The 20,265-nt window shown below is 40.4% G+C and overlaps 1 protein-coding gene across 7 annotated transcripts in view; it reads left to right on the forward strand.

Annotated features, from left to right (window-relative positions):
• Positions 1-20,265, forward strand: part of FMNL2 (formin like 2) — a 308,414-nt gene that overhangs the window by 232,540 nt on the left and 55,609 nt on the right. For all 7 annotated transcript variants that reach the window (XM_030325636.1, XM_030325634.1, XM_030325639.1 and 4 more), the window contains exons 7-9: positions 8,092-8,200; positions 12,339-12,415; positions 14,139-14,232. In XM_030325636.1, the coding sequence (XP_030181496.1) occupies positions 8,092-8,200; positions 12,339-12,415; positions 14,139-14,232 (280 nt within the window). The remainder of the gene's footprint in view (positions 1-8,091; positions 8,201-12,338; positions 12,416-14,138; positions 14,233-20,265) is intronic.

Raw genomic sequence — 20,265 nt, forward strand, 5'->3', positions numbered from 1 at the left:
CTTGTCATTCTTTTTTTGGAGTCAAAAATTCAGGTTTTACTTGCCTGGTCATTTCTTAACAGTATCAGTCAATGGATTGGAGCTCACTCATCAGTCATTCTGAAGAGCTTTTGAAGTAAATACTTTCTTGGGGTACCTGCATGGCTCAGTTGGTGGGGCTTGACCTCAAGACCTTGAGATCAAGAGTCACGTGCCCCACAGAGGCGCGCCTGGGTGGTTCAGTAGGTTAAGTGTCCAACTCTTGGTTTTGGCTCAGGTCATGATCTCGTGGTTCACAAATTTGAGCCTCACATGGGGCTCTGTGTTGACCATGTGGAGCCTGCTTGGGATTCTGTCTTTTTGCTCCTACCCTACTTGTGCATGCACACTGTCTCTCAAATACAAACTTAAAAAAAAAAAATCTGTTTCTTAAAAATAAATAGAATGAACCAAATACCCTCTTTCCCCATGGGACCTGCTGTCACTGCTCTGCAGGTTGACATGCTCACCACCTGCCTCTCAGCACATTCATTGCTGCGCATGAAGTAGGTGGTTCAGATGGCAGTTGTCACCGTAGTATTAAACAGGAAATGTTTGTATAGGTTTCTTAAAACATATCTAGAAATTGCTTGGTTTTTTAATGCTTATTACTCATACTAACTTTGACTTGTACCTTCTTATTTTGTATACATATATATAACTACTGGTGCATATAATTTTTTTTTTTTTTTTTTTTTAACTGGTGCATATAATTAATATAAATGGTTAGAGTCAGTTCTCTTGGGTTTTGGTCTTAAGTCGGTTTTGTAATCTGTTACTGTCCATATTCACAGAATTTTGTGAATTCCAATTGGCAGTTTTTCCAAGACAGTGTGTCTTCTTCAAATGCTAGGGTAACATTTAGGTTTGAGTTCAGTGCTTGACAGAATAGCAGACAGTTCTCAAAGCTGATGAAAAGGGTCTGAGAAATTTGGTGGTGTTAGTTTGCTACAAGGTTTTGGTCAAAATGACTTCTCAGAAGACAGGATTTCCTTAAAATTCTTGAGACCTCGAAAAAAAAAATGTCTAAATATTCATCTCCCATTTCTTTGTTCTATAAATGGTAGGAACTCCAAAAATTGGACGGGGAGCTGTTTTCTGCCTCTGGGAAATCATCTATTGTATCCAGGCATCCAGAGCCCCAGAGCACTGCTTGCCTGACGTGGGGAAGAAAGGTTCTCAGGACAGCCTACATTTAGGTACTGCGCTCCAGTGGTGCAGGCATTGGTTCACAGTCCCTCCATTAAATAGTTTATTCCCTCGTTTTTTCCTCTGGAATCTGAAGGAGTTCTCTCCAACCCTTACGTCTCCGGGAAGCTGTCCAGAGTCACCAGAGAGACCTGGAGACCTGATTGTTTTAGGACCTCATTAGACCTGCTCCCATTAACTTGAAGGAATAGTGACACATACTCAGAATGACTTCATTGGGCAGAAAATGATCTCTAAATGTCTGATATGGATGTCAGTGAAAATGAGGGAGTCAGGACTCTTTCAATGCAGTCATCCATAAAAACAATGAGGAAACTGGCTAAATATGCCAGAAACCATTTTTTTCCCCCAGAATTCCAGGAATTAGCTAGTCCTGCAGCAATCTGGGGAGCATGTATTTAGGAAAAATGACTCAATCTTGGTAGGAACAGCTGGCTTTGTGGCATTTCACTTACCCTGACCAAGCCCCCCGGCCCCTTCCCCAGTTCCACAGTAGCCTTGAAAACCAGGAGCTCCATAATCACAGGGAAAACCATCAGCCTGGCAGCCAGCAGGGGGGAAGAATGGAAATGAACTTCCTTCCAAGCCTCTTCCTCCTTGTCCTAGATTAAGCTCTGATGTATTTACTGTGAGATTTGAGAACTAGGGAAGATGCCGATTTTAAGCCTCTGTTAAGGGAACTTGTACCATTCGTTCTTGACAGAATTTGGGATCATTAGAGACAGGAGTAAGGTTCATAGGAGGAAACCAGGAGAAAACTAGTGCTGCCTCTCACTGGGGCCTTTTAAATATAACCACAGTGAACCAGAGGGATAGTCTTCAGTTGGCTCTGTTGAGTCTGTTTTATATGAAGTTTCGTAATAACTTGAGGAAGGAAATATTGTAGTAATTGGTTTCACTGTGTAGAATTCTATAATGGTACATGTACCAAGTCTATTAGATTACCACAGAAGCACCCACATCTCCTGCTGACTCACCCATTTAATCCTTGTAAAGCTCAGGTCTTTGTGGAAAGTTTTTTCAAAGAGCTAAACTAAGATGTGATCAGTGCTTGTGTAAGGTGCACATGGCTTAGCCTGAAGGCCCGCGGCATGAACCGGATGCAGGCTCCCTTATCTGCTGTTCTTTCAACTGTGGTATATGGAATCTTATTGACGTGTGTCAACGTGATTGTGCACCAGCACCTGTGCATACAACGTTTGGTTGTGGTGACTAGTTTCAAGCTGCCTGAGTTTTTAATTGGTAACTGATTATTGCTGGGATTTTCCAACTCAGCCTAAGGGAATCGGTGTAACTCATACATTTGGTGGAGTTTTGCATGGCACTAATCAGTTCCCTTCATCCTTTTTTCTGTGGAAACTGTTAATCATTGTATTCAGCCTTATTGGCATCCAGGTGGACATTTGGCACCAGGGAACAAGATTTTTTTCAAAGCCCAGTTTTTCTGATGATACTTTTTTTTTTTATTAAAAAATTTTTTTATGTTTATTTTTGAGAGAGAAAGAGAGACAGAGGATGAGTGGGGAAGGGGCAGAGAGAGAGGGAGACATAGAATCCAAAGCAGGCTCCAGGCTCCAAGCTGTCAGCACATGGCTCAAACCCATGGACCATGAGATCATGACGTGAGCTGAAGTCGGACGCTTAACCAACTGAGCCACCCAGGCACCCCTGATGATACTTGTTTTGTTACATGTGTTGTGGCGGAATTTGGGCTTCTCACAGAAATGTTACACTTTGCTTTTTGAGGGTAGAGCAGGACCAGCTCTCCACCTAAGAGACCTTTTGGGAAACATTCTGTAGGGTGATTGAAGTGGAAGAGGCATTATGATCACATCCTTAGTTAGCCCTCTGTGTTTATGGGGATCTAAACCTAGACCATCCATAAGTACTTGCTTTTGTGCAGCTTCCCCCTCCCCCCCTTCTTTATATGGAAAGTAACACGCAGCCTTAAAATATGAACAAAAATAATGAATCCAAGGATCACAAGGTGGGTATGTTTTACATCTGCACTGTTAATAGTTCTTGTTCAGTTGGGTTCACTGTCATGTCACCTTTATGAGGCTTTCCCTACACTTTGTCCATTCCTTTTAGATTTACTTCTTGAATTAGAGCCCTGTTGAAAAAAACCTCTGATCTGCCTAAAGACTGTTACCAGGAATAGGTCTGTATTAACTCAGTCAAATTGGGCTTGATTGAGGAAAGGTTGACTCTGTGGGGATTTTAAGTATGATACTTTGCAGAAAAAAATGTTCTCCTTTATGATGGGACTGTCGTCACTCTACCATCTTGGGCTGCGCAGGTGTGTGTACTGCTGAGTCTATTTTGTGCATTGTGATGTGCATGTGACAGAATGGTGGGCTGGGGGTGGAGCACTTCATACAGGGGCTGTCAATATACTCATCTGTTGCATCCTAAACTAAGTGATGAGCCCTCAAAGGCAAAAGCAGCATCTTTCATTGTCTTTCATTTTTCCTTAACACTTAGTAGAGTTTAGCATAAACAGGAGATGCTTAATAAAACCAGCTTTGGAGCTCAAACAAGAGATGTGGTTTGGTTTCCTGTGGCTGGTGGAGAACATCAGAGGCCAGTACTCTTATTTTATTTGTAAGTTTTTGTTTAAATTTCAGTTAGTTAACATACAGTGTAATGTTAGTTTCAGGTGTACAATATCTTGATTCACCATTTCTATACAATACCCAGTGCTCATCACAACAAATGTACTACTTCATCGAGGCCAGTACTTTTATAAATTTTAAAAACAAATTTTTTAATGTTTATGTTTGAGAGAGAGAGAGAGAGGGAGAGAGAGAGCGCGCACCAGAGTGTGAGCGGGGGAGAGGCAGAGGGAGACATAGAATCAGGAGCAGGCTCTAGGCTCTGAGTTGTTAGCACAGAGCCCGATGCGGGGCCTGAACCCGTGAACCATGAGATCATGACCCGACCCAAAGTTGGACACTCAACTGACTGAGCCATGCAGGCACCCCAGTACTTTTATAAATGAAAAAAAAAATAATAATGTTTATTTTTGAGCGAGAGAGACACAGACAGAGTGTGAGCGGGGGAGAGGCAGAGGGAGACACAGAACTGGAAACAGGCTCCAGGCTCTAAGTTGTCAGCACAGAGTCCGATGTGGGCCTGAACCCACAAACCGTGAGATCATGACCTGAGCCAAAGTCAGACACTCAACCAACTGAGCCATCCAGACACCCCAGTACTTTCATACATTTTTAAAAAGTGTTTGTTTTGAAAGAGAGAGAGAGAGAGAGAGAGAGAGAGAGACACTGACACTAAGTGGGGGAAGGGCAGAGAGAGAGGGAGAGAATCTCAAGCAGGCTCTGCACTGTCAGCGCAGAGCCCAACATGGGGCTCAAACCCACAAACTGTGAGATACATGACCTGTGCTGAAATCAAGAGTCAGATGCTTAACTGACTGAACCACCCAAGTACCCCAAGGCCAGTACTTTCAGATTGCTTACCTTGTCCCAGTGTCCTTGTTGTGGTTAAGTGGATCCAAGAAATTGTTATTCTTAACTCTTTTGGTATTTTAGCATCAACCGGTTAAACAGATCTGTTAAAACCAGCTGCACAGGGACAGTTTTTTTTGGGTATTCTATCAATATTGTACATTGGAGCTGAATTTCAGACTGTCCAAAAAGAAAAAAGTAACTCAGTTGATATTTAAGGCAAATGAACCAAATATCTACCTAAATAGGTAGTCAAATACCACAGAAAGTGCATGTTGGAGAGTAGATTAACGTACATGCGAACCCATGGCACAGCCCCTAACACCAAGCCTTAGAGATTCAATGTGATCCTAAATTATTTACGAATATTTTGTATTTACAGAGGTAAAGAGTTGTGACGTTTATCGGGGTGCATTTACTTAATGGGAGAAAATTCTTTCAGAATAACAATTCCAAAATAAATAGAGCAAGATTTCCTATTAAAACAAATCTTCACTTTTCTGATATGTGATAGAGGATAAAGATTTAAAAAGAAAACTGCTTAGCAAGTGCGTGGACCCGTGTGTTCTGAAAAAGATGCCTAGATGCTGCTGTTCCTTGCAAACTGAACCTTAGTCCTGCCTGGAGAAATAATTACTGGGAGTGGGGTAGATAATGCCTGTATGGACCCAGTGCTGTCAGGATGACTGATACGAACGTTTGACAAAGAACTTGCCAGCACAGATGGCTGTAGGCAGTAGCTTTTTCATATGATAACCCGACAGATTGTCCATGAGTTGTAACTTGTAAAATGACACTGCCCTGCATCTCTGTGAGGACACTTAAAGTCTCGTCTCTTGATTTTTACTTGCTGTGTGACTGTAGTTTCTTTGGGCTTGAGTTTTCTTAGCTGTATCAGGGAAGATTGGAATAAATGATAGCACGGATCTCTCTCAGCTTTCAGTGCTGATTGTTTTGGTTAGTGGTTGTACTGGTGATTTTTAAAAAACACAGTGATGCAGTGATTTTAAACACAACAGGTTCAAATGTTGCCTTTAATTCTTTAGTTTTCTATAAACCCAAAACGGGAGAAAAATAAATTGTAGATCAAGTGCCATATATTTTAGAAAAGAGCTAATCTCTATTTTTTAAACACAGAATATCAACAAATCAGATACACGTTTTTACTTATTGCCATATTTTTAAGCTCCTTAAGTATTGATGAGTATTTATGTACTGTTTACATTAAATGCTTTAAATATTGATCCAGAATGTGTATTTGAGATTACCTACCTACTACAGTGAATAGAAGCCTTTTGTGTTAACTTTGTAATTAGAATATTATAATTAATCTGTTTTTGCTAGTTTCTACCAATACAAGTAATGACAAAGACATATTCAACCGTTAGAGTTCTATTACAATCCTGAAGCTGAAGAACTGGATCAATAAGTAAAAGGAAGGAACTTGCTATGTTGCTTTACATCTCTTAGGAAACACCATTATAGGTGTATGTTTGGTCTACTTGGCAGAACCATTAAAATGTATATGGAAGTGATACAGAAACACACACTGACCTGTCCATCATCCTTAAAGAGTCCCTTGCTTTGGTCAGTGAATCTCCTGCAGTCGTGGCTGCACGTAAATATAATTTAGTAAAGGATGTTTGATTCCCTTGAAAGTCACCTTTTTTCTTTTTCCAACTTAATCACAGATAACTTCATTGTGCTCTGGTAGCCACTGCATTCAATTAAAAATGCCAACCGTCTCTCTCATCAGCTATGATATACTTGACAGGTGACGCCGATAAAGAAATGCAAAACAGGTTAAAATAAATTCAGAAAGAGGAGGGGAAAGAATTTCTGAAAGAGACCAGGAAGACCACAGACATTTGGGTCAGGTTGGCTGCATGGCTGTTATTTAAAGAGACACCAATGTCTGTGAGACCTCCATAAAGTGTGTTAGCAGACATGCTCAGGCTGGGGCTATGGTGAAGGGACACATTTTGCAAGTGTATTTTAGAGGTTGAAAGTGTCCTTACTATCACGCGAGTCTGAATTTGTTTCCTTAGCTTTGTTTTTGCATCTAGAAGTGAATTGTTAGGCCAACTTCCATGCTGCATTTTTATTTCTAAGTGTGAATAAAGCAGGAAAGCCCTTGAGTAAAGCATTCTTCTTAAGACTTCCATCAGCAAACTATTTTATCCATTCAGGTATATGGAGGCAAGTTGACGTATTGAAGTGCTTTTCACCAATTTATTTGGCTCATTAGTAGGCTTATGTGAAAAAAAAAAAAATCATCCTCTGTTTGATAGTTTTTGAATAGAAAGTGACTTAAAAGGGCTGCTCAGCTGGATAGCTTCAGACAGACCTGCCGGTTCAGTGTTCAACTCATAGCCTGCACCTGTGGGACTTTTGAAAGCAGTTAACGTTAATCATAACTTCCTCTAAATTTTTTAATTAGTTCAGGAAGAAGGAAGGCCTCGGGCTGATGTTTTATAGATCATTTCTGTCATTGACTCTATGGGAGAGTAGTTGACAATTTTTGAAATTGGCTTTTATGTTGGTCTTGGAGTTGCAGAGAAAGCTGTATTTGGGGGCACTGACTAAAAGCTCACATTGACGCTCTTGGCGTTGTTAACTTCTCCGCTAGCACTGTGTTTACCTTGCCGCTTCTTTACTACCTGCAGCCTCTGCTGAATCTCTAGACAGGGGAACTGAGGCTTAGCAATGTAGGATCTCTAGAATGAGTTTTAACATTGAAACCTCTTCACCGTGTGACATGCCAACACATTTCCATGTAAGCTTCAGCTTCCATACCGGGCTTTGGGTGAGGGATCAGGCTGTCGAGGCATTTGTATACTGTTAAGGTCTTGGGTACAGTTAAAGTCTAACATCACAAGCTGATATCAAAGCTGATAATGTGTGACCTTGCCTAGCCTTAAACTCCTGTAACAGGGACTCCTGAGAGCAGTAATGGGAAGGTGCAGTTAAACTGGGGGCAGATGACTGGCAGTCTAGGTGGTATAAGCTAAGGCTTCACCCCTTCGCTTGTTTGCAAATGCAGTCTGCATGCATGCTGTTTGAGATCACCTCTGCGAATCTAGCTTGGCTTCCTGATTGGGAGCCTGGGGTTGTTGGCGGATCTCCTGTGCAATCTGATGTGCTATATGCTGTGAGTGAAGTTGAGTTTCATTGTCCATGGTATCTGGCTTGATGCGATGGTGACCAGTACACAGAATCATGTAGGTTTTGCAGTCCCCGGAAATAGCTTTGTGGTGATGGATTTGTGGTGGTGGTTTCAGCCTGTAATCCTCACTTAGGTGCAGATAAAGATAGGGAACACTTTCCATTTTTTAAGTGGCTGTGTCTGTGCTGAGAAGGTAACCTGTAGTTTCATGGAAGTTTCCCTTTTTATTTGTAGATATAATACTTTGCCAAGCAGAAGAACCCTGAAAAATTCAAGATTAGTGAGTAAGAAAGACGACGTGCATGTCTGTATCATGTGTTTACGTGCCATCATGAATTACCAGGTATGTTTGTGTTCTGATTCTTTAAAAAATCTGAAAAATCTGTCAGATTCAGATCTTGTCCTCTCTGGTTTCTTTGTATTTCTCTTTGAAATAAATGTCAGGATTTAATGCAATTCAACTGAAAAAGGGTCTGGTTCATTTTAATGCTCAAGATTTAACTCACTGCCTTTATATTTTAGTTAGCATTCATCCTTTATGATGTACTTGGAGGGAAGATGTTTTCCTCCTACGGTCATAAACTTGTTTAGATGAGTTGGTGAATGTTTGTGACCACTTATGACAGAATAAGCCGCTGATTGTGGGCAATAATGGACCAACTTTAGAATGTTAGGAGTGAGGGATGCCTGGGTGGCTCAGTCAGTTGAGCATCCAACTCTTGATTTCGGCTCAGGTCACGAAATCGTGGTTTGTGGGTTTGAGCCCCACATAAGGCTCTGCGCTGACAGTGCGGAGCCTGCTTGGGGTTCTCTCTCCCTCTCCCTCTTCCCTTCCTCTGCTTGTGTGTGCATGTACTCTCTCTCTGTCTCTTTCTCTCCAAATAAATAAATAAACAAAAAATTAAAAAAAAAACATTAGGAGTGAATAGACTCTTAACATTGGTCAGTGGTCCTCAAAGGGTTATATGGTAAAAAGGTGAGAAGTTGCAGTTACTGTCTGTTGGGCTTAGTGGTTCTTAATCTTTAGAAGAAGTGCCTGGAGGATTCTTGTTGAAAGGGTAGATCCTCCTCCAGGTGATGGTGATGCAGGTTATCCCCAACATAACAGGGAGAGAGACAGCTTAACGTGTGAATTGGATTAACTTTAACAACAAAGTGGAAGTTGGTGCCCGATAGGGTTTAAGTTAGGTAAGTGGAACCAGGAGTAAGAATCAGAGAAACGTAATTCAAATATAAAAATAGGATTTGATATCCATGGGTAGGGATGCTAAAGGTGGGTCTAAGCAGAAGAGGAAGGTAAACATGTAGGTAGAAGGTATTAGAATTCAAGCCCAACATAAGGGTGCTGAATTGAAGAGGGAGAACGTGCATTTTATTTTTTCTGTCAGTCAATATTTTTTGAGCATTGCCAGAGAGACCCTCTTCTGGGCAGAGGGAATAAATGCTCCAGGGAACTTACTTTCTAATGAAAGGGGTGACAGGTGATAAATAAATTGGTAAAACACGTAGTTTTGGAAATAATAGTAATGATGATGAGATGAAACGAAAGCTCACACTTAGAGTGTTTCCTAAGAGGACCAGTGCTTTTAAGCCTGGTACTTAATTTAAAGCTTATAACAGTCCTATGACAGTAGTAATACTACTATCCCCATTTTACTGATAAGGAAACTGAGACACAGAGAAATTAAGTTTTACTTAATTAGCCAGCAAGTGGTAGAATCAGATTTAAATCCAGGGAGACGGGCTCCAGAGCAATGTTACTAATACTGTGAAAAAACTAGTCAGGAAATAAGAATGGGAAGTGATGACAGTGTGTGTTCAGTTTTAATGAGGCCAACTGGGAAAGTGTCCTGGAGAAGTAGCAGTTTTTCACAGTAGCAGTTTGAAGAAGGAAACAAGGTGAGAGATTTTAGGGAAAGAAGATTCTAGGTAGCAAAAAGGATGACTGCAAAGGCATGGGGCAGGAATAAGCCTGATGTGCTCGAAGCCCAAGAAGGAGGCCAGGTTGGCTGCATCCGAATATCAAAGCCCAAGAAGGAGGCCAGGTTGGTTGCATCAGAATAAGTTAGAAGGAGAAGAGAGGTAGATGAAATCTGAAGTTAACATGGGGTCCTGACTGTGGAGGGCTTTATAAGCCAGTGAAAGGATACAGTCTTTACTGTGAGTGGAAAGCTATTGAACAGTTCTGAGGGAAAATGTGACATGATCTGATACTTGATTTTAGCATGACATTCTAGCTTCTGTGTTTAGGATTGACCTTGGGGGCCAAAGACGAAAGGAGGTAGACCATTTAGAAGGTTGCTGCATTAGTTTTAGGTGAGTGTTGATGGTGGTATGGGCCAGGATTATGGGAGCAAAGATGATGACAGGTGGCCGGATTCTGGTTTTCTTTTCATGGTAAAGGCAACTTGGATATGTGGTAAGGAGTGGAGGGTGGCCTTGAAGTGTTTGTCTTGGGCCCTTACTAAGATGGGGGAGGCTACAGGATTTGGGAGACTAGATTAAGAACGAAGTTTCAGGGATGTTACCTTTAAGATGTCTGCAGTCGGGGCACTTGGGTGGCTCAGTCGGTTAAGTGTCCAACTTTGGCTCAGGTCATGATCTTGTGGTTCTTGAGTTCAAGCCTCTTGTCAGGCTCTGTGCTGACAGCTCAGAGCCTGGATCCCACTTCAGATTCTGTGTCTCCCTCTCTCTCTGTTCCTCCCCAACTCATGCTCTGTCTCGCTATCTCTCAAAAGTAAATAAAGAATAATAATAAAAATGTGTGTAGTCATCCACATAGAGATCTTAAGTAAGTGGTTGGTTATGTCAATCTGGAATTCAAGGCAGAAGTCTGAGCTGGAGTTAAAAATTTGGGATTTAATTGATGGTGTTTAAAGCCAGGGGAGTGCATGAGATCAACAGGGGTAGACAGAGAAGCAAAGAGATCCAAAATATGAACCCTGAGGCATTCTGTTTAAATGTCAGAGACATGAGGAAAAACTAGAGAGACTGAGGAGTAGACAGGGAGGTAGGAGCCAAGTAGGGGAAGTTTGAAGGAGAAAAGAGTGCTCAGCTGTGACCAATGCTGCTGCTGTGTCAAGATGAGCCCTGAGAATTGGCCATGGGCTTGGCAAAGTGTGGGTCATTGGCATTTCTGGGATGAACAGTTTCATTGGAGAGGTGGGGATGATATGCCTGATTAAAGTGATCGCAGGGTGCCTGGGTGCCTCAGTTGGTAAGTGTCCGACTTAGGTTTAGGTCATGATCTTGCGATTTGTGGGTTCCAACCCCACATCGAGCTCCACGCTGGCAGTGCGGAGCTTGCTTGGGATTCTCCCTCCCTCCCTCTCTCTCTGCCCCTCCCACTCTCTCTCTCTCTCAAAATAAATACATAAAAACTTAAGGTGATTGCAAGAGACGTCAGTAGGAGGAGACCATGAGTGCTTGGAGTTATGCTGTCCATGTTAGCAGAGAAACAAGGTAGCAGGTAGACACAGGTTGTAGGGTCAAGAGGGATTTTGCTGTTGTTGTTACCATTTAAGTTGAGTTTTTATGCTAAGGAATCAGGGAGAAATAATGATGAGGGCTGAGAGAATTGCTGGAGCCTAGGCTCTTCTTGGGAAGGGTATCAAAGACTTACCTGGAGGGAGTGGCCTTGGATTGGAGCCCGGGAGGGTTCCTCTTCAGGAAAAGGTGAGGAGGCAAGTGGTGGATCTGTGGGTGGATGGATATTGGGTTGGGAGCTTTTAGAAGATTTGTTTTTGTTTTTTTTTTTTCTGATGCCTTATATTTTCTCTCGGTAATGAGAAATAAAGTCATGAACTAAGAGTGAGCTTGGAGGAGAAGGAATGATCCTCAAATCAGAACCAAGAGTGATTCTGGAGCCTGTTGTTGAACTTGTTACTTCCTTTAATTAACATGCCTCAGGATAAGACAGGTCTTCCTAGGCTTTGGTCCTGATGGCCATTGCCCAGAGAAGGGATGAGAAGCAGTGGTTGTCAATCCTGACTGCATAGAGAAGTCAGCTTAAAAAATGTTCAGATCCTTGAGATTCAAAGTATATTGCATTGGTGTTTCAGTGGTAAAATTCTCGCCTGCCAAAGTATATTGACCTGAGGTGTATCCTGGAAAATCAGTGTTATGTTTTTTTTGCTTTGTTTTGTTTTGTTTTGTTTTTTTACTCTTCCTCTTCCACATGATCTTGATGAGCAGCCATATTGAGAATCACTGGACTGGAGCCTTTTCAGCATTTTAATAAAGGGAAACACATAGTTCAGTCATAAAGAATGAGAATATGGTCTCTTGATAATAGCATGATTCCTAAAATTTTTCATAGAGAAATACATTCAGGCACTGTTGTGCTAGAAACATAAATGCATTTGTGATGCTATAAATTACCTTAGGTAGAATTTTCAAGTTCTCCTTATTTTTTTTAAATCACTATGGACAGTCCCCCCTAAGCTGACTCTCTCTAATGCTCTATGTCACATTAATTTCAGTATGGTTTCAACATGGTCATGTCTCATCCACATGCTGTCAATGAGATCGCACTGAGCTTGAACAACAAGAATCCAAGGTAAGCTTACTTTGTAATTGTTCAAGTATAAATCTACCTAACGTAAGCAGAGGGCTGGTCAACATCTAGCCAGGTTAGAGTTTGGAAACTTTCAAATGTACCTCTTTGGATTAAGATTGCCAGTACACTCCTTGGCTGTGTAGAATTTTCTTCTCAGCGAAGTTACAGTTGTACATGTGGTGGAGTTGAGCACCTGGAGACATTACCCCTTCACTGTTCTCTTCAAGCTTTCACTTCTTTCTAGGCCTGGTTTTTAGCATCCTTGCAAATTTCGCCAGATCTGGTAGAGAGCATGAGTTTGCCTGGTTGTTAGAACTAGGGCCAGGAGAGCCTCCATACAGACTTAGCTACACCACTTACTGCTGAAAGCTAACTGCAACCACTCTTCCTTGTCTACACTTTACTTGGCAGCCTTTACATATGTAGTTTTTATTACCAGACAAAAAAAGAAACACAAAACAAAAATAACTGTGCACATGGATTGCTTCTTCTACTCCCTTGCCTCTAAAAGCCAGTGCCATATTATTCACATCCCATATTATCCCTAGAAGCCTGTTTTCATCAGTTTATTTTAGTTACTATAATGTGTTTTCCATTTTGGTGAGGGATTCCGCATTTCACAAGTCTTACTCCCTTCACCAGATACCTCTGCATGGACCATATATCGAAACACTGGTTAATGCCACCAAAAATTCTGATTTCAAATGAGATCCTTTCTGACATGGAATGAATTGCAAACTGTAAATTCCTATTTAAATGTTGAATATTATTTCAAACTTCCCCTAATTAATAGTTTTTGCAAATTTACAATTGCTTCCTAAGTTTATTAGGAAATCTGGGTTTTCTTGCTTCTTTGTCCCTGCCAACTATTACAGGGAAGCTGTTATTCATTTTTCTTAAACTAATTGACATTGTGGGTATCAGGCCGGTCTTTATTTAGTGGTTGGCAATAGCTTTTTTCCAGGAAAAAAAAAAAATACAGAAGTGATCTTATGAAAAAAACAATGCTCTTCTTGATGTTGTATTTGACAACTTAGACTGTATTGCCAAGGGTTTCTTTCTAAAAATACTTCAGATGGCATTTTATTTTTTTTCTTTAGTCAGAGAAAATATTCTTGTATTAGCACCGCTGTAATCCAGCTCCTTTCAGATCTCCTACATATAAAGAAGTGGTGACAAAAACTTGCATTGTCACAGGGGATCTTTATGGTGCCATCTGTCAATTAGCAGATTTGAAATAATAGGACATTAATTTCAGTAGATTTTGAATTTGGGAGGCAAATGTTACTTCTCTGACTCTAAAACCAAAGAAGGTATTTAACCAATGGGTTGTTTTTCTGAATATTCTCAAGTTCCCAATTGTCTTTAGCTTATCAATAAAACTTTTTCAAACATATCATACTGAGTCACCCACTGATAGAAGTGAAAGACTAATCTTCCCAGAATTAATTTTCATTATTGAGTCATTTTAATTCGAATGTTGGGAGTGGGAAACATTCCTTCCAACTTTGGTACCTCAGATAAATCACATACATAGAAGTTAGTAAAAGTTTAAAAATGTACTTTAATATAAATATACCTTAGTAAAAGTTTAAGAAACATACATGAACAAATTATTTTATTATCATAGCCATTTTGGAAGGAAAGGAGAGTTGATTCATCATGTTACTTCACTGATTTTTTTATTTTTTATTTTTTTGCTTGTTTCTTCTTGTTTCGACAGAACAAAAGCCCTTGTCTTAGAACTGTTGGCAGCTGTTTGTCTTGTCAGAGGCGGGCATGAAATCATTTTATCAGCATTTGACAACTTCAAGGAGGTAGGATACTTTGGAGTTCGCTCACACAAACATATTTGGACATCTTTGAACAGAATGATTTACATTTTCTGTGTGTGTGTTTTATTATGAGATATAATTGCATATATTAGTTTCAGGTGTACAATATTTGTATCTGTTGTGAAATGATCACCACAATAAGTGGTGATCACCATGGTTTACCTTTTTATTTATTTTGGGGCCTACGGGGTAGACTAGTTAATTTTCTAAGACGTCACTGAGGGAGAAGTAGTGAACTTAGTCTAAATATCTTAAATGGATGCATTAAACTTTCTTTGATGTCTCATTTCCAAGAAAAGTTAAAAACTATTTGCAGGATCTATTTCCATTTGGAGAACATGGAATTGCCAGTTTGCAAACAGTTTGCAAACATGTTTTGTTAAACGTCTGTGGTTTTCATTATGGTTGATACTTGAGCACCCACCGTGTACATTTTATGAACTCTTCAATCGTAGCTATTTTCCCCAAATCACATACATTATCATTGCCGTGCTGAATGCCACCAGAAACCTCTCAAATAAATACACACACTGATTTTAGCAGTTTGTAATCTTAACCAGGTGATCCTTTGCTAGGCAAATGGTAAACCCTGGGACTTGCATGGTTGAAAATGGAAACTAAAAGGGCTACAGAAGAAACAGTTGCACACAGATAATATGATACCAAGGATTGTGGCCCACGGTATCAAGACATCATGACTGAAATAATCACTGGGTGGTAGAGTGCAGGGTTACATGGCCCCAAAGAGTGCCTGTTGGCTCCCCTTGTATGTGCTTAACATCTGAGGCTACTTTGAGGTGGGATATTACAAAAATAAGTAAAGGCACTTGGAGCTCAGGCTTCAGTAAGACTGTCAGCCAAATTGTGGCTTATCCTGGCAGTCCCATTTGATTCCAGATGTTCCTGGATTAGAATCAGTTTTAAGAGGGACTTATAGACTCTTGCTCATCTTTTCCTGGGAGCCTCTGGAATAAAACCCTGCTAATATTTATTGAAGACCTACTCTATGGCAGGTGCTATGCCTAGGTGCACACATGTAATCACGTGGTTCTGTGAGAATATATGAGACAAGTATTAATGTCTACATGTTCTAGAAGACTAAACTGAAATTCTAAATACATTTTGTTTATCCGTGGTCACATAGCTAGATGAGTGGCAGAGCCAGGACCATGATTTGGTGCTCCTGATTCTGAACTTTTATTTTATTTTATTTTATTTTATTTTATTTTATTTTATTTTATTTTATTTTATTTTATTTTATTTTATTTTTTTAATTTAATTTTAATTTTTTTTTTTAACGTTTATTTATTTTTGAGACAGAGAGAGACAGAGCATGAACAGGGGAGGGTCAGAGAGAGAGGGAGACACAGAATCTGAAACAGGCTCCAGGCTCTGAGCTGTCAGCACAGAGCCTGACGCGGGGCTCAAACTCAGGGACCGCGAGATCATGACCTGAGCCAAAGTTGGACGCTTAACCGACTGAGCCACCCAGGCACCCCTGTTTTGACTTAGAATTTTAAAAGCTTTGACCAGAATCTGCCTCATTTCTGTAATTACTTATATAAGTGATGGTGTTTAAGATTGATTCTTCTTGGACAGGCATTTGCATGTTAGAGAAACAATGCCATGAGGGAAGAAAAGGGACAAGAGCCATGTTCTCTGTGTCCTCTTGGCATGCATTAACCTTAAGGAGGTGTCCATGTCAAAAGAGCATCAACCCCTTTATCTGTTCAGTCTTAGGGTGAAAAGCATATTTGTATTGATCCTTTTTTGTTTGTTTGTTTTTAATGTAATGCCATTGTCAGCCCAGAGTCTTTTAAATTTCTTCCTTTTCTCTTTTCTCCTATTTTATGTGAGGGAATTTATTTTCTCATACATCACAGTTAATAGTGTATTCTTTAATCATTTTGGCAAAAATGTCAGTGGAATCTTCTGGGTTTAGGGAGATGTGGGAGGCAGCTGTTCCTGATCAGGAAAAGTTGTACTTAGGATTTCAGATGCTTGTGCAGATAGGGTTTGGGTGACAGTAATCTGTATTGAGCTGATCATGGCAGAGAGAGAGTACCATAGCAGGTACTAGGTAGGATACTAGGGAGTAGGGCCAACAAAAAGTCTTTACCTTCAAGAAGATTGTTTTTAAAGCTTTTTTATCTCTTTTAGTAAGTTGGGATTCCATTCACTTCCTAAAGAAAAATGAAGGGATTTTCCCTGTTTTCACCAGGAGGACTGATGGAAAGTAGTCATGGGGTTCCACATCAGACATCAGTATCTTGTTTTGCAGATAAAGTAATGTGCAATAGAAAAGCCAGTCCCTTTGGGCTTTGATCATTGTTAAGGCACAGCCAAGCATACTGCTGCAATATGGTACCAGATTCTAAAGGGAAATTTAAAGACCATGTGTCTTAAGAATGTAGCAGGATGTTTTCCCTCTCTACTTCTTGAGCCAACAAATCCATTCTGTCTTATTTGACCACCACAAATTAATTCAAATGTAAATTAAAGGAAGGTATCTTTTAGCTTTTGATCGACTTTTATGTGTGATTCCTTAAATTTCTCACATTTCAATTGAAATTCACAATCTCAACAAGTTTGTTTTTCTGTGTTTTTGCCAAGAGTTTTGCCACATGTCTGAAGTATGTACTTTAGGAAAAGAGGAGGTGCTTCCAATTTAATGATTGCTGATGGCAGGAAGAATATTAACCCAAGGCCTTGCTTTTCATGGGAGTGCAGGTCCCATGAGTAAGCACATATATCACCTCAATGTATTTGATGATAAATGAATTCTTACTCGAAGCCTGGTTTATGACATCCCTGAAAATGTGAGTGTAAGGTGTACGTAAAGACTAAACCATTCAGTCAACCATGTACTCCTTGAATTCTTTTCTCTTAAAAAATTTTCCCCTAAATAAAAGGAATTAATACATCTGGTTTTGGTGTTGAAACATCTCCTCATGAAAATTTATGGTCCTGAATTGAAGACCAGGGTGAGAACAAGGAGACATCTCTTTTTCACTTACTGGCTAATTTAGCCATGTGGAGGGAGAGGGATGTATTACCATCTTGTCTGAATCGATACTTTCTTAGTTGCATTGCAATGTATGTTTTTGAACAGTTGGCCTACCCGACAGGGAGAAAAAATAAAACGTTTCGAAGCAAAGGTCGTTCTGTTGGTATTTGCATTAGTGCAGAGTCTTGTTTGCGTGAACCAGAAACTGACTCTAATGTACAGAAGAAAGGGTTGATTGGAAGGATGTTGAGAAAGGCACAGGGTTGACAAGGAGCCTAGAGAAACAGCCCTGGAAAATGGGCAAGCGTTTCTAAAATGTGGCTAGACCCAGGCTGTGTGCCCTTGAAGCCTAGCCACCATAAACACTTCTTGAGTTTCTCATCATGCTTTTTCTTCTCTCCCAAATACCATGGACCATAGCTAGTGATCCACTAGGCCATAAAAGTACACTTATGGGCAGGACGTGAACTAGCCCCAACTTTAGAGTTATAAGCACTATTTAATCCAGTTTCCCTTAGGAACCTTGAAGTCTTCTACCTAGACCTTACTCTTTCCAACTTTTCTTAGTCTTCCTACTTTTTTGCATTCTATTCTTTGATAAGTTTGACAAACTGCTTTTAAGAAAGTATCTCCAAAAGTCTGGCAAAAATGCTCCCGTTTGAAATTAGAGGGAAAGATGCTAAGGCCCACAGATTCTGTAATGGAATAGCCTGCTATGATACTAGTAATAAAACTCTTGGAGGGTTTTGAGCTACCAGCTCCCCCAGGCTGCTGGGAGGTGCACCTGGAATTCATCAGGATTCCAGAATGATTATAACTGTGTTCTCATCTGCTTCCAAAATGACAGCATCTGGCTTTAACAAATAAGCCTGAGGCCTGAGTTAGGTTATTAAAGACCTAACTCCTTTCCACTTCTGCCCTTCTAGTATAGAGAGGTGGAGCCTTGTGAAATGAGTCACTCAAGGCCACCAGTGCTCCAGTGCACAACACTCTTGGCAGTAGCCATTATTTTTTTGGCCTTTTTCTAGAAGGCTTCTTAAGAAAGCTGATGTGGTTTAGCTACCGGGCACTGGAAAGCACTCATGCTACACATTATTAAGTTGATTTAAGAAAGCCTGTCAAGTTTTATTTACAATGGGCCAAATTGGGCAGGAAGGAGAGCAGACATTTTGGTGTGCTTCCAGCATCCTTCTGAGTTTAATCCCGTCTAATCTAACCTCTTGAACATTTGAGGGTATAGGATTATAAATTCAGCACAAGACCATCCGGATAATTCCTTCACTGGTAAAAATTTTCAACTCGGAGGGAAGGGTACTTTGTTCTGTCTCTCAGTGAACTATAAGCAATGTATTTTCTCAGATCTCAAATGGGGAGCTACATTTCTAAAGCATGCATGTATTTCACTGTATGAGACAAGAATTACACTAATCTGATTTACTGAAAGTCTTCTCTGGCCGGTCCATCTTCCAGGGATCAGGAAGCAGAGTCACAGCAATTATTCTTTTGAACTATTTATTAACTGTTACAGTTATTGCTTGTGTATAATAAATTACCCCAAACATAGTCTTATTATGTTCATGGATTCTGTGGATCAGGAAATCAGGCAGGGATGATTGTCCCAGCTCCATCATGCCCAGGGCCTCATCAGGGAAGATCCCAATGACTAGGGGTAGGAATTCATTTGGAGGCTTCTTCATCAAGTATCTAGCTTCTGGGCTCTGATGACTCAAAGACTGAACTCAGTAGAGCCTGTCATGAGTTCTCCATGTAGAACTCCATGTGGCTGGAGGTTCTTAGAGCATGAGAGCTGGCTTTCAAGAGGAACTGTCCAGGAAGGAACATCTAGAAATCAGGTATTCAAAGAGATAGAAGTTGCAATATGTCTTCTGAGCTAGTGTCAGAGCCATCAGTGTCGTTTCCGCTGCATTCTGTTGACGATAAGTGAGTCACTAAGGCCAACGCAAATGCAAAGGGGAATCAATGATTTTACCTCTTGATGGTGGATTGTGAGGGTCACAGTGCGGGAGAACATGTGGGGTGGGAGAGCCTGCTGTGGTCATCTTTGGAAAATACAGTTCACCTCAGTAACTTCTTAAGAATTACCAACATATCTATAGTTGTTCTTGTGTTTTTTCTTTCTCCTCCTCTCAACCCAATACTCGGTTTCTCCTCAAGACCGAAAGCTTTATAAACTTTTTCACTGGAGTTAGAAAGGGTGGTTATTGCTTCTTTCAAGCAAGTTTACTATGGGCAAATCATATTTTGAGAACCTTTCTAGAGGAGAAAGGAGCCATTTACAGAGGATTTCTGAGTCCCTGGTAATGGACTAGTTATTTCTTTATCATCTATGTCTTTATCATCTCCTAAGGAAGTGAAGGCTGGTCTCCTGTTGATCATTAAGGGATGAGTCATGCTAACTTACTGGAAAATTTTTTCATGAATATTTGAGTGCCCCTTTATGTCAGATACATTGATAAACACTGGCAATAAGAAAATGAGTAAGACATGGGCCCTACACTTAAGGCGTTGAGGGGAAGCATCCCAGTCCAGTTAACAAAACAGAATAAATATTTTTGACAGTTAAACTACTAGACTTTATGAAGGTGAATGTCAGATGCTTTGTAAGAGGAATAACAGCTAACCAAGAGGAGGTGAAGGAAGGACGGCAGATGAGGTGGGAATTCCCAGAGGAGGCTTCCTATTGGAAAGGGTCCCTAAGCTGAATTTAGGATAAGAGTGAACTAGGTATATTAGTTTCTTATCACTGCTGTAATAAATTGCCACAAACATAGTGGCTTATAACAATGCATATTATCCTACAGTTCAGTTGGTCAGATGTGTAAAACGAGTCTATAGAGTGAGGTTCTTTTGGGTAATCCATTTCCTTACCCTTTGCGTTTCTAGAAGCTGCATATGTTCCTTGCCTTGTGGCCTTTTCTGACTCTGATCCTCTGGCCTCCTTCCTTTAGTGACCATTGTGATTATATTGGGTCCACTCAGATAATCCA

The sequence above is a fragment of the Lynx canadensis genome, chromosome C1 (genome assembly GCF_007474595.2).
Source record: "Lynx canadensis isolate LIC74 chromosome C1, mLynCan4.pri.v2, whole genome shotgun sequence".
Taxonomy (NCBI): domain Eukaryota; kingdom Metazoa; phylum Chordata; class Mammalia; order Carnivora; family Felidae; genus Lynx; species Lynx canadensis.